At 38.1% G+C, this 13,323-nt stretch overlaps 1 protein-coding gene and 1 non-coding gene across 2 annotated transcripts; both read right to left on the reverse strand.

Moving 5' to 3' along the window:
- Positions 1 to 2,091: 2,091 nt before the first annotated feature.
- LOC126615349 (origin of replication complex subunit 1A-like) lies at positions 2,092 to 9,059 on the reverse strand. Its single transcript, XM_050283170.1, has 16 exons — positions 8,105 to 9,059; positions 7,864 to 7,999; positions 6,387 to 6,539; positions 6,150 to 6,287; positions 5,915 to 6,066; positions 5,716 to 5,815; positions 5,483 to 5,605; positions 5,241 to 5,402; positions 5,026 to 5,083; positions 4,632 to 4,810; positions 4,421 to 4,535; positions 3,430 to 3,500; positions 3,236 to 3,331; positions 3,008 to 3,084; positions 2,463 to 2,546; positions 2,092 to 2,324 (listed from the first exon to the last, which is right to left on the reverse strand). The coding sequence occupies exons 1-16, from the start codon at positions 8,947 to 8,949 to the stop codon at positions 2,261 to 2,263; spliced, it is 2,553 nt and encodes an 850-aa protein (XP_050139127.1). The 5' UTR covers positions 8,950 to 9,059; the 3' UTR covers positions 2,092 to 2,260.
- On the reverse strand, positions 6,402 to 6,479 carry LOC126617535 (small nucleolar RNA snoR28). Its single transcript, XR_007621408.1, has one exon. It is a non-coding gene; the product is annotated as a small nucleolar RNA snoR28 (small nucleolar RNA).
- Positions 9,060 to 13,323: the final 4,264 nt, after the last annotated feature.

The raw sequence follows: 13,323 nt of genomic DNA on the forward strand, positions 1-13,323 counted from the left end.
CTCTCTGAATTTTGAAATTCATCGAAGAAGAGGAAACAAAAAAGAAAAAAGGGGGGAGAATTTAGATTTATAGAGGGAAAACGGAAAAAAGAAAAAGATGAAGAGGAAATGGAAACAAGACGAAGAGTATGAAGAAAATGAAAGAATAAAAAAGAATAGAAGTTTCCGGTTTTCAAGGGTTCAAAATGGGCTCCTTGGTTTGGGAGTCTGACTGTCTTTGCTGATAGGGGTGGAATTTTTTGCCAAATTGCCATGCCAACCGAATTGCCAACCGTGCCATACCGATTTTGTGCCAAATTTTTTGTACCAATCGGTAATGGTACGGTATTGTACTGTACCGAAATATCATGGTATGGTATTGGTAATGGATACCATTACCACGGTATTACCGTACCATACCGAAAATACAATATAATTTATAATTTATATAATACATACTTATATAACACATATTTATAATATTCCAATAATTTGAAAATAATACCCTACTTATATTAGCATTGTTGTTGGTGACTTTGATCTCTTAAAATTGTGGAAATCAAACACAAAAGAGTTTAATTCTTTCACAAATAGCCAAAATATCTTTGTAACCCCCACTTCTACTGTTGCTAGTGAAAATGCATTTAGTTTAGGGAGGAGGGTTGTGAACCCTTTTAGGGTATCCTTGACTCCTAAAATAATGGAGGCACTAGTGTGTACTAGTGGTTGGCTTAGGGCAGGTGAAGTAAACTTCTATAAGGACCAACGGAAGATATGCTTCAATTTTACAAGGAAATAGAAGAAGAGAAAACAAGAAAGATATGCTTTAATTTTTTTAGTAAATTTGTTATTAAATGGTTTTCAACTTTAATTCTTCTTGCTACTAATTAATATGTTTTCTTTGTTTGTAATGTAGGCTTGACACAAACTCAATCTTCTACAAGTTCAATGCCTCCTCCAAAAGCTTCGACATCTCAAGCTTGAATAACTGATCAATGAATTCTCTTTTTTGAAGTTTACTTCCAATTTTCATTTGGTTTGAAACTTTAATTTCTATTTGGATTGTTAACTTCTATTTGTTTTGGTTCGTAACTTCAATTTGGATTGTAAGCTTAATTTTCATGATGAATCTTGATGCTTCATTTGAATTATTATGTGTGTGAATTGTGAATGATGAATAATAGATGAATTTAATCTATAATGTATGAGATAAAGGTACAAAAAAAAAAGTTTTGCCCTTGAATTGGGTTAAAAAAACAAAAACATATTTTGTCCCAAAACAAAATGGCAATTACCATTGCCATACCATGCCAACCAAACTTTTGGCAATACCGAACTTCGGTATACCGAAAGTTTGGTACGGTAATGGTAATAGATTTTACCAAACCGAAAGTTTGGTACGGTAATTGGTACAAGGATTTTGGTACGGTAACCGTACCGAACCCACCCCTATTTGCTGATGTGAGGCATGGGGACTAGGGTTGCAGGGGAGGGGTCACACCACACACTGTGGGTGGCACACAGATTTAATATTTTGATGTTGACTTGTCTACACTAGTTTCTTAACGATAAGGAAACCCTAATCAAACAAAACTACCAAGCTAATTTAGAGTAAATTTCCTTAATTAACCGATAATTTAATTAGATGCATTTTGATTCGTTGTCATTCATTTCAAGAAACGGTTGTGCAGCTATACCACCCACATTGTGCTTGGGGAAGGATGCATATGCACCTTTTCATACCAACCCATGGGATTTTTACTTATAATTTTTAAAAATTAGATATAGTCATTCAAAATGTTAAATTATATGATATATATATATATGCTTGATGTATTTTTAAATTTTGGATTTGTTGGATATTATTTTTGTATTTTGTCATTTTTTTATTATCTTATCGATATACTTCATACAACTATAATTTTTTTGTAAGTGTCAATATGAACTTATTTACAAGATATACAAGAAATTTATCTAAATCTGCCTAGACGCCCGCCTAGACCCTGCCTAGCCGCCTAGGCGCTAGGCGCCAGCCTGCCGCCCGACTAGCGCCTAGCGTTTTTTAGAACCTTGGTTTCACATATCCAAACATACAAATAAAAACAAAGATGCTTTCAAAAAAAATATGTTCCTTCTGTTTAAATTTCTCAAGTCTCACTCAAATAATTTAAAACAAATGTAGTTTAGGAAAAATAATTAAAGATGATAGTCAGTCCCGAAAGGAATTTATGACAAGAATGTATGTAAATGAGGAGGTTCTGAAACTGATTGAATCTGAAAATCAGAGATACTTGGCCAACCAAGGTAGCTCCTTGTTGTCTTTGAGTGCAAACGCTACATCGTCACTGAAACGCAGCCATTTCAAAATCATATCAGCAGCGAGACCATTGCAACTACTAAGGTCACGAAAGCCTACGGACAAGCAACCCGAGTCTAATCGGTTGCTGCAATGCTAGGACTGGACAGTGGACAGACGAACTAACCTTGGAAAGTTGAGCTGCAACTTCTGCAACCTGTGCTTTGCTCCTGATTCACACAAAATAATTCTGCATTCGCCGAGCTTACAACTGCCAAAAACAATACAAATGAGATATATCACATAATGTAAGTATATATAAACTTAATCGGTACCAACTCTAGAAATTAAACTCTAGTCGTTCGTTCTCAGTGAATATTCTTTAATAAGACAATTGCAGATACAAATAACATCATCCTTTTGCAAGGATCAGTCTGAACAAAGGGCCTCAGTCATAAATGTTACGTCCAAAATACACAAAAAACGAAAACACTCGTTTTAAAACGGAACATATCATATTTTGACCATTGCTCCAAATGAAGGGCCTATGAATAAGCTTGGGATTGCGCTAAAAAGTTTGTAAAACTCGCAATATTCTCTTAGTCAAAAGCCAAAACTGGTACAGTTGGACAAACACTCACATGACAATAAGAAACAGAGGAGATCAATAAACAACTATGTTCCTACGTACAAATGTATGTAGAGAAGAATTAAAATCATAACACGTCTTACCCTATCTTTAATAGTGTGTCATGTCCAGGAAACGCTTCTCCATTGCTGGTACAGAGACATGAGACTGTCATTGCCAACTGCAACGAAAAAACATAACTAGAATGAAAACACTATTACATACAGATTAATCATAAACCTCCGGCACTGAAAGTCTACAGCGAAGGCATCAAAGAGACTGGTAAACCAAAAAATCAAAACAAAATGGTGTCTACTTATATTATACTTCACCTTTTCAAAAGTAGTTTCTCCCATTCCTGTTTTATACAGTTCATACACCATAGCAGTCAAAAATACTTTACTCAGTTTGGAACAAGTTTTCATCACCTGCAAGGAGAAAAACAAAGACGAGTTAACGTTAATATAGAATAAGTTTGAACAGCAGAAATCATTGTTTGTCAACAATTTGGCATAAGTTAACTCACTTGAATATGAGGTGCCTGGAACATTTCTTGGATGGCTGCTTCCACCTCTGCCATACCAACAAGGGTTTTTCCTGCAAAGTGGAAACATATAAATCCTGTAAGCGACGAGAAAAAAGCTTCACAAGAAAATTAATAACTTTAATTCCTTGGTTGCATTATCTCAAGATTATTGGTTAAAAGGCTGCTTATTCAATATGTTCCAGAATGATACATTAGGAATATAATTCAATTTCCTCTATATTTTGAGGAGGTCCCAATATGGGGCCATGTTGGAGGAGAGAGGCAAATATAAATTCCCTTGAGAAAGAGCTTGTGCATCTCTAGAACCAAACTATCCACTTCAATGCATCAATTAAAATCAAATGTTTCGTGTCCTTGATCTAACAAAGGTGCAAATTAAAATATTCATACCAAGCAAATCAAATTTACAACTATTGGGCATGAAGGGAATATCTTCCCAGTTCCCAGTTTCTAGTGATCAAGAAGTCCTCAAGTAGAAACACAATACTTATATTTCAAGACAGATTGGAGAATGAGAGGTTTTTAGTATTACGGCCCGAGTATCAAGTGATGATCGTGGATGGTTAAATTATCACTCTATGTTCTGTTCATGTGGTAAGTGGAAACTAAAAGCCGAGATTAGTTATTACTTATTAGTTTGAACTAAATGAAAGCAATAAGTTGAGAGTTCAAAAGTGTGAATTGTGATTGAAAGCACTCACTCTTTCCAAAATTTGCAGGACATTGACAAATACGAATAACTTAAGATATTTCTCTCTACTAGATCATTCCAGGAATTGAAGCTTATCAAACATAGTGATAGAAGTTGAAGGGAGAGCGGGGAGTGTAGGACAGATTACCAAAACAATAACAGAGCAAGGATCTTTCAGTTCAAGTTTCCTACTTTAAAGGAGTTGTTCCTCATTGTTTACCTTGCACCATCAATTTATGAATACGCTAGTCTGATAAATCAATGGTTAAAGTTCAATACCTTCAGATGCATCATTAGGGGTTGAGGCTAGTTTCTTTAGTCGATAATCTGTGATTTCTGCTGCACGCCTGCATATCTCCAGTGCACGACGTGCATCCCCTGAAATAGCTGCCACCTGAATATATTATCAAATAATAGGCTGAGTGTCCAGTGCGAGCATCCAGTAATGACTTTATACAGTTTATGACGAAACAGAGAACATACAACTCACCTTTCTTGAAGCGAACTCTATAGCTTGTTGTTTAAATGCATTAATTCCTTTAAGGCGGCTCGAAACTATTTCTTGAAGCTGTTGGTAATTATAGGGGCCAAAGCAAAGCCTTTGGATTCCCATACGACTTGAAATACGAGGAAGCAACTTCTCAGGAAGATCCATGGTATTTGCTATGCCTGAACAGGTTTTTTATTATGACAAGTTAATGCTCCAGTCATATAAAATCTCATAGTCATCAGCATTATTTTTGCAAGAACTGTTTTTTTTTTTTTCTTTTTCAACTTGCCTTTCTGTATTTGAGTATCCATTTATCTCAGAAAAGAAGGATCACTGTGAGATAAAAGAGTGCAATCATCATTCAACAAGGATGTGTACTGGAGATAAAGTTTACCTATTACAACTAACTTTGAGTGTGGCTTAGTAGGCCAGTCAAGAATGTTGTATAGAACCTGAAACCAAAAAAGGACTTGTATATTTCAATAATACGCATAGTAAAACAATCTATACCATATATAACTGCATGACTGGGATTATATTTAACAAATATTCACATCACAAAATACAGACACTGCTAACTGATAGACTGATAGGGGAAAAAGTAGTTACCGACTGGTTTCTGGTCAGGAGAAGATCGAGTTCATCAATGAGAAGAATACAAGGTTTGTCATCCTCTTTACCAATTTTCTTTCCTTCAGAGAACCGCTCATTTAGCAAGTGGAGAGCCTTTTTCCAACCAACTCTGTGCCCGCTTAACGCTTCATATATAACCTGTGACAAACACAAGTATTACAAGGTAACAATGGCATGCCAGCATGATAAGGTGTAGCAGGTCTAAATATAATTTTTACCCTGTAGATATTCTCTGGTGATGCCAACTTCAGACCATTTATCTCCACAAAACAGTAGGGTCTTATACTTCCGGCATCAACTTCAGACCTTAGATTCTTCATTACTGCTAGCACACTCATTGTCTGCGGTTACAGAAAGATATGACAAGAATAAGTGAAACTCATATCATGCATCATAAGTACATAAAAGAAATTTATAGGCAACGTCACAAACGCTTCTCAACGGATCGTACTTTGCCAGTTCCAGGAACACCATGAATGTACAGGCAACGTCCCAAACACTTATCATCGGAGATAGAATCTTTGATAAATGCAGTTATTTCCAACATTTCTCTGCATGCAAGCAGGTCATTATTACAAACAATGTTACAATAATACAAATAAAAGAAGAAAAAGAAGAAAAAAAACCTTTAACGAATGACTCTCACATACTTATCCCTGCAAGGCAAAGACTTAGGCAAGGATGACAGCAGAAGTGCTGCCTTTGCTATTTCAAGATCAGTCTGCTTGTGGCATCTTACGTGCTCTGGGATTTTCTTCATTCCTATCTTTTGAAGTCCAAAGAACCGCCCCTTCTGTGAATTCTGTAGATACACAATTGCATAGTTTAGTTTGAGGGAGAATACAAACTAAATCCCAGGTATGAGATGGAAGGTAGTGTCCATACTGCAGCCAACTCATGAGCTCGAAATGGTTTAGCTAGTATACTTTTGATGCTTTCCTCGTCATAGTCCATGTCTTCTGAATCAAAGTCCAAGTCTTTGCCAACTTTCCAATCTTCATCACTTCCAGCTTCATCATCATCCTACCAAATTGTTAAAATCCGTAAATTTCAACTCAATTTCAATCCATTTGGATTTAGGTAGTATGTTCAATGCTGCTTCTCATTGCCTGAAACACTTACCCCTTCACCGTCATCAACTTCAGCAAGACGCTTGAAGCTGTGCCAATGAATATCATATTCATATTCGCATAAAAAAACATCATCCCCTTCATTGCTTGCTTTGGCATATTCTTTAGGATTCATCACAAAACAATGTCGAAGAATAGATTCCATCTGTGAAAATATGAATTCATCGTAGACATTTTATAAGTTAGTGAAATAGCTACCAAAAATGTTGAAGAATAGATTCCATGTTAGACGGCACAAAAAGCATGCCCTCCAGTGCAGAAATGTAAGAGGCACCTCACCAAAAAGTTACCAGTCAAAGGCATACACTTCATTCGCATATCTAGTTGTTAAATTGCAATAGTTCGTTATAGGACTTCTGCTAAAAATTGCACCTATTGCTTAGCCTTCCAACTTTCCAATCTCTTCTAAGCTCCAAGAATGCAAATCACTGCAGACTAGCCTTTCCCTCTTAGAAAAGCCCAAAATAAATTTAGAGATATCCGGTAAGAACCCCACCTTTAGCATGTTCTGCCAGCTTTCAATATCTTTAGGAGCTATCTAAAGGAAGGAAAACTAGTCATATACAAACAGGAAAACTAGTGGTATACAGGCCTATTCGACTACCCTAGCTGCTTCAGCTTCAGCCACTCGAATTTTTTATATTCCTTTTTTGGTCTTAAGAATGCTGGTTTTAAGAATGAGTGATTGCCCTTCTCCGACCCTTACTGCCCAACCTGAAAGCGGACAGCTAATGCGGTCCCAGAAAGAGCTGATTTGAGGATGAGGAATTAGCATTCCAACCCGCTTTCTTCCTTTACCTAAAACTAGTGGTATACAAGCCTATTCAACTAACTTAAACAAGAGAAGTTGCTTGATATATGGTTCTCATCTTCTCATTCACAAGTTTTTTCAACTTATTCAGCATGATCCTGTAAACTTAATCAGCATAATTCTATGAACTTAATCAACAAAATTTTGTAAACTTAATCACCACAATATTTTAAACTGAGTCTGCCTTTGCACCAGAGTATGACTTCATGGAAGACCAACTCCAACTTTCTCCATAAGGAAAATAAAGGTATACTCAATTTTGCACTATTTTGAACTCATAAGATACTAATAGAAATCGCCTGCCAATAAAAGTAGTCAAAACTGCACAACCTGACGCGTTTGAAATGCAGGCGGGTCACAAGGGAAAAGAAATTACTGAACATCAAAAACTTATGTGAAAATCTGTGTGCATCACTTAACTTATAAAACCAATGTGCAATCAACTCCCTTTAAACCAAGAGTTAATCCTACTTTATATGTATTGGTTTTGGCTAAATATGTGTTTGTTAATCTATTTTGGCTTCTTTTTACTCTCGGGCTAAGCATATGTCCCATCGTGGTTATTCAAACTGAAAAGGATCCTTTCATGAAGCAATCACAGCTATACAAGAAATAATTCTTACTACAACAATAATCAAGATTTGTTAGTATCTCTCACCTCAATGTCAGCAAAATCATTTGTGCGATAAATTTCTCTCCGCAAATTATGAGGTTGTCTTCCAGTTGCAGTCTCTTCTGGGATTATATACCAACGTACCCGACACCAATAGCTTCCATCTACTTCTTTCCATATGCTGCACAATTTCAAATACACAAAGACCAAAGTCCACATGCATTACAATAAAAAACTACAGCAAATGTCACACCGTACACAAAATTAAATCAAATTACAAATCTACCTTTCAATGTGGGCAGCCCACAAATCGCTGGAGAGAAGCCTCTCCCTCAATGTTCTAACCAGCTTCTTCCCCTCTGGAGGTGTCGGAAGCTGGACCTTTTTACCCAACTTGTGAGCCTCACAAAACCCGCAAATCCAGTCCCCTTCAGGAACATCCTTCAGTGGAGGTTTCAAGCATTTCAAATGAAACCCACCTAAGCAATCATCACACTCAATCATCAAAACCTTCCCAGACTTAAAGCAAACCCTACATTCCTCCACTTCATCCAAATCCTCATCCGAACTCGCATCCTCTCTCCTCCTCACATACACGTTATCCCCTACTTCAAACTCACCCCCATCATACACAACCTTCTTATAATAAACCCGTCTTTTCGGCACTGACTTAACGCTCTTGCTCTCCTCAAAATTGACATTTTTCGAGGCCCTAGAACGCGTAACCACCGTGCTTTTCTGCTCCCTTTTCCTCTTTTTAATCTCCGACTGCCCTGGAGTCACAGGAGATATTGAAATTTCAACCTCGGTCAAATCTGCCTCCTCTTTATCCTTCCACATCTTGCCCTTCTCAGCAGATTTTGGGGTTTTTGCAGTTCCCGCATTTCCCCCTTTTCTTCGTGTTTTGCCCGAATCATTTCGCAATTCGTGTTGAGGCGTCGCGTCTTTCTTCGGCGAATCTTCAAATAGCTTCTGGGAAGTGGCGGAACCGGCCTGCAGCGAGGCCCGGCGAGCCGACCGGCGGGGAGTAGGGGTTCGTGGAGTTGTGGGAGTTAGAGGCGGCGGTGGCTTGGAATTGGAACGCTTGGATTTCTTGGGGGACTGCAGGACCCTCTTCGGAGTGTCTGCCATGGCCGCTCAGACTCCAAGCGTGCAGAAACGATGGCAATGTAATTGGAGAAAAAAAGATTCGAAACGGACACAGAGAGCGAATTTAGGGGTTGAAAAATGGCGGGAAAATTGCTACGGAGGGAAAGTATGAGATCCGAATCTGATACGGTAACCTTGATGGCCCACCAGCTACTGCTACTTGGCCCATTGCCCTCTTTCCCCATTTTTCATGTCACCCTTGGAATGACAATTTTCTCCGTCGTGAGTACCCAAACGTTACGGTCCATTTGTGATAAATAATAATAATAATAATAATATCGTATCACAATATTTTTTTTTTTTTAAAGAAGACAACTAGTGACAAGTTATGATTATCCACTTATTCCAGAGGCCTGGAAGACTTATAAAACCATTTCAGCCTCTCCCTAGTCACAAGTCTGATATCCACATCAACTTAAATCTCAATTATTTAACTGGTCACAATTGAATTTGACAATATATATTAATCTAATCAAATATCGACGATGCATGTAGGCTAAAATAATTAAAAGGGAAAATTTATTTGAACCCGTCTAACCTCTTTATACACCCAACTTAAATTTTAAATGTGAAATGTCTTTATTACCCTCTTACATAATTACTATCAAGTACAAAATAAAATTAACAAGAAAAACAAGATTTATCTATAAACTCATACCCAATAATGAAACCCTAACCATCACTTAATTTTTCTCCTTCGTTATGCTATAGCAAAAATATGACAACCCGTCCCAAATTTTATATTTTTATTAATTTTTAAAGCGTGACTTTACGAAAATGCCCTTAGAGGCGGGAGTATTGACTTTCGTGGACCAACGTATAGTGAGACGTACGAAATATTTCTATAGTATATTCCTGAAGTTCTCGATAAAAATTTTGTGTGTGTGTATATATATATATATATATATATATATATATATATTGCTATTTTATATCTTCGCATAAAAAGATACTGTTATTATTATTATTAGGAGGATGTGGAGATTATAGAGGAAAAGAAATGAGAGAACCAGCAGGGGAGGAGGAAGGGTAGAACTGCCCAACCGGTGAGAGAGAGAGAGAGAGAGAGAGACATTAGCTGAATCAGGAGATGAGAGAGCAAGGGCTGGCCAATCAGAAAGCAAGAAAGGAGGGAAAGGAGAAGGGGGAGAAACGGGGGAAAGGGAGAAACAAGTTCCCCAACCCGCGTGACCCGTGCATCCATATCTCCATATTTTCCGGTGGTTTTCCACTAGATTTCTCACGAATTGGATCAAGACACCACCACCAATCATCTCCTAGTCCTTTCATCTTCCATTTCCACCCAAATTTGGAAGGGATTTGATTGTAAGTTGGTGAAAAATACCCGTGGGTGCTGCGGGGAACCATGTGTTAAATCCATCAATTGTGAAACCATTCAATTACCACCACTAGAACACTCCCCTAGAACCCAGGAATAAAGCCCAAGCTGTGGTGAAGACGTTGGAACACCAAGGATGTTGAATTGAAGAACACCCATTATAGGGTTTCCGATGGATTTGAGTGAAATTGGAGCTCTTTGCAGCCAAATTGGCCTTGGTCACAGGTATGAAAGTTGCTCCACACATCGAGATCTTCATTTCTGCAAAATTTGGTAATTTTTAGAAATAATTGAATTTTCCGGCGAGTTGGGGCGGCCGATCGCCACCTACGGCGGCGCCTGACTAGTGGGCCGCCAATGCTATTTTTAGGCTATGTTAAATGTCTTGAATTCAGTTTTGATATTTGTATATCGTAGGTTGATTGTTTGGACCTAAACTCATTAGGATACGCTACTTGGTAAAGATATGAATTGAAGATCCGACCGTTGGATCGTCACCAAACTTTAGTATATTATAGTACGTAATAATTGAGGACCATAGGAACTTACGGATCTAGAATATGATATACGGATCTTCCCGAATTGGATTCGTAAGTTTATAAAATAACAAGTTAACTACCACTTGGTTTTGGCAATTGGCGGAAATCCGACCGTTGGATCGTAATGGGACTTTAGGATGTTGCTCTAGAAGTATAATGTGGGTCTTTGGAAGCAACGGATCGAAAATCCGTGGTGCAAATCATTCGAATTGAATTACATAGAGATGCGTTTGATGTGAATTGTGTATTTTATTGGTATGAATTCTGAGATGTGATTGATAATTGGTCATAGGCGACGATGGTTCGTGATGTCTCGATATGCGTGCTAGAGAGTCGTAGCGCGGATCTCAAGTGAGTGGGTCTTTTCCTTTCTATCGTATATTATATATATGGTTGACAATTCCACAAACGTTTATAAATTGATTATTGCATATAATTACTGTGAATGCTTTGAAGTACTATTGCGAACTACGAATGGCTTGATCCCTATTAGGGTACGTAGGCAGTCTAACGAGACGTTAGATGCAGCCATACTATAAATGAGACTAATTAATTGAGACAATAGCCTTGTTTGGGAAATTGTGCAATGTGAGGGACATTGATGGAAAATGTGAGATTTAACCTTATGATTTTATTGATGCACAAAATCAGTGAGGACTTTGGTACAACAGAAAATGTTAAGTTTGTAACCCTCGCTAGATTGCTCCGGTCACTAGTATGGATAAGTATGTAAATTGATAGAGATAGGGAAGCAAACACAAGATGTATGTGGTTCACCCAGACTGGCTACGTCCACGGAATATAGGAGTTCTCATTAATTGTGAAGGATTTACACAAGTACATAGGTTCAAGCTCTCCTTTAGTGAGTACAAGTGAATGATTTAGTACAAATGACATTAGGAAATATTGTGAGAGAATGATCTCTATTTATAGAAGAAAGTTTCTAGTTTCATTCTGACATTGACACATGTTGTGTTGTGATTGGCTTCTGATGTTGACATGTGTCGCGCTATGATTAGCTTTTGATGTCGACACATGTCGCGCTTTGATTGGCCTTCTGGTTGGAGGGAAACTCTTCTGGGTCCTTGATGGTATAACGTTGACCTGTGTTCAGTAGTTTCGGGATTGGTCAAGTATGGTACAAACAGTGCTCCCCTAAGTTCCTGAGTGAGGGAAGCTCCTCGGTTGGGGACTTGCAAGATCCAAGCCATTGAGTAATCATGAAACTTCTAAGTACCGAAGTGTGGTATCATTTTCACTTGCCTTATCTGTCTCATATGTAGATGTGGCATCTTCTCTGGAAGTACTTTTCCTCCATCCAAGGGTGGTATCTTTAACCGATGAAGATGCACAAGGTAATGTATCAATTTCACTTACAGCTTACTTGTAGTTTCGGGCTTGGTCAAGTGTGATACAAACCCTATAGTAGGAGTCCCCCAAGTCGCCGAACTAGGAGATTTGCTGAAAGAGGTAACAGACAAGGTAAGCAATCAGACTTCCAAGCAAGCAACCTGGATCGGAGGTTCGACTTCGGCTTTCGGTTAATTGTTCTCATTCTCCTTGTGTCGTAAATAGCACTAAGGATAAGGAGAAGCAAATGGAGAAGAGATGATATGAGATACTTTTGTTTTTGAAGAAGTAACTTTCCACAAGCTTATTCTTGAACTGGGCTGGAGGGTTTTCTGGTTCCCTTCAGAGTATAAGGCCGACTCAAGAATTTGAGGGTCAAAACAAGTCCATCAAATCTAGAGTACGTTCGACCTTGATGATATTGGATACTTTTGCTATTGACAAAATAGTAGATGTATCGGCACGTGTTCTGTTATGCTTGTCTCCACATGTTTCCTTGTATCCTTCTCACTTGCCCTATTTGTTCCTCAGGTAGATGTGGTATCTTCTCTGGAAGCATAAGATGTTGAAGATGAGTACTCAAGAGCAAAGCTAGGTAAGTAATCAGGCAATGGGTTCCAGGCAATCAGTTCCTGACTAGAAGCTTGATTCCAAGTGCTAACTGATTGCTCTTTTTCTCCTTGTCTAGCAGGTAAGAACAAGGCCAAAGGAAAAGACAGGGAAAAAGCATGATATAGGATACTCTTGCTTTTAACCCTGATGATATGAGATACTCTTGCTCTGGTGTGGCTTGTTTGCAGAGGTATTATCGGGAGGAAAAGAAGCTGAGTATTTCGAGAGACTCTGCTGAGAGTGCCCTCTTGGATGTGAAGAAAAGTTGAGCATTTTTTTTTATTTGCAGGTTTGCTTGGCTGTGGAGGATGGAGGTCGACATATATAGAAGCCTTCCTAACAACAAGTAGTAGTGTTATTCCTTTACCCTTCTTGGTCGTAGCAATGTAGTGGGAGCTGCAAGCTTCACGTGTTTTAACTTTGTCAGAGCACTTTGAAAAAGTGGTATGCGGTATCTGGAAAGCTGATGTTGTGTGTGAAGATTACAGACAAGCTTTATCCAAGGAAATCTGGCTC

Source organism: Malus sylvestris, chromosome 3 (assembly GCF_916048215.2).
Source record: "Malus sylvestris chromosome 3, drMalSylv7.2, whole genome shotgun sequence".
NCBI classification, from domain to species: Eukaryota; Viridiplantae; Streptophyta; class Magnoliopsida; order Rosales; family Rosaceae; genus Malus; species Malus sylvestris.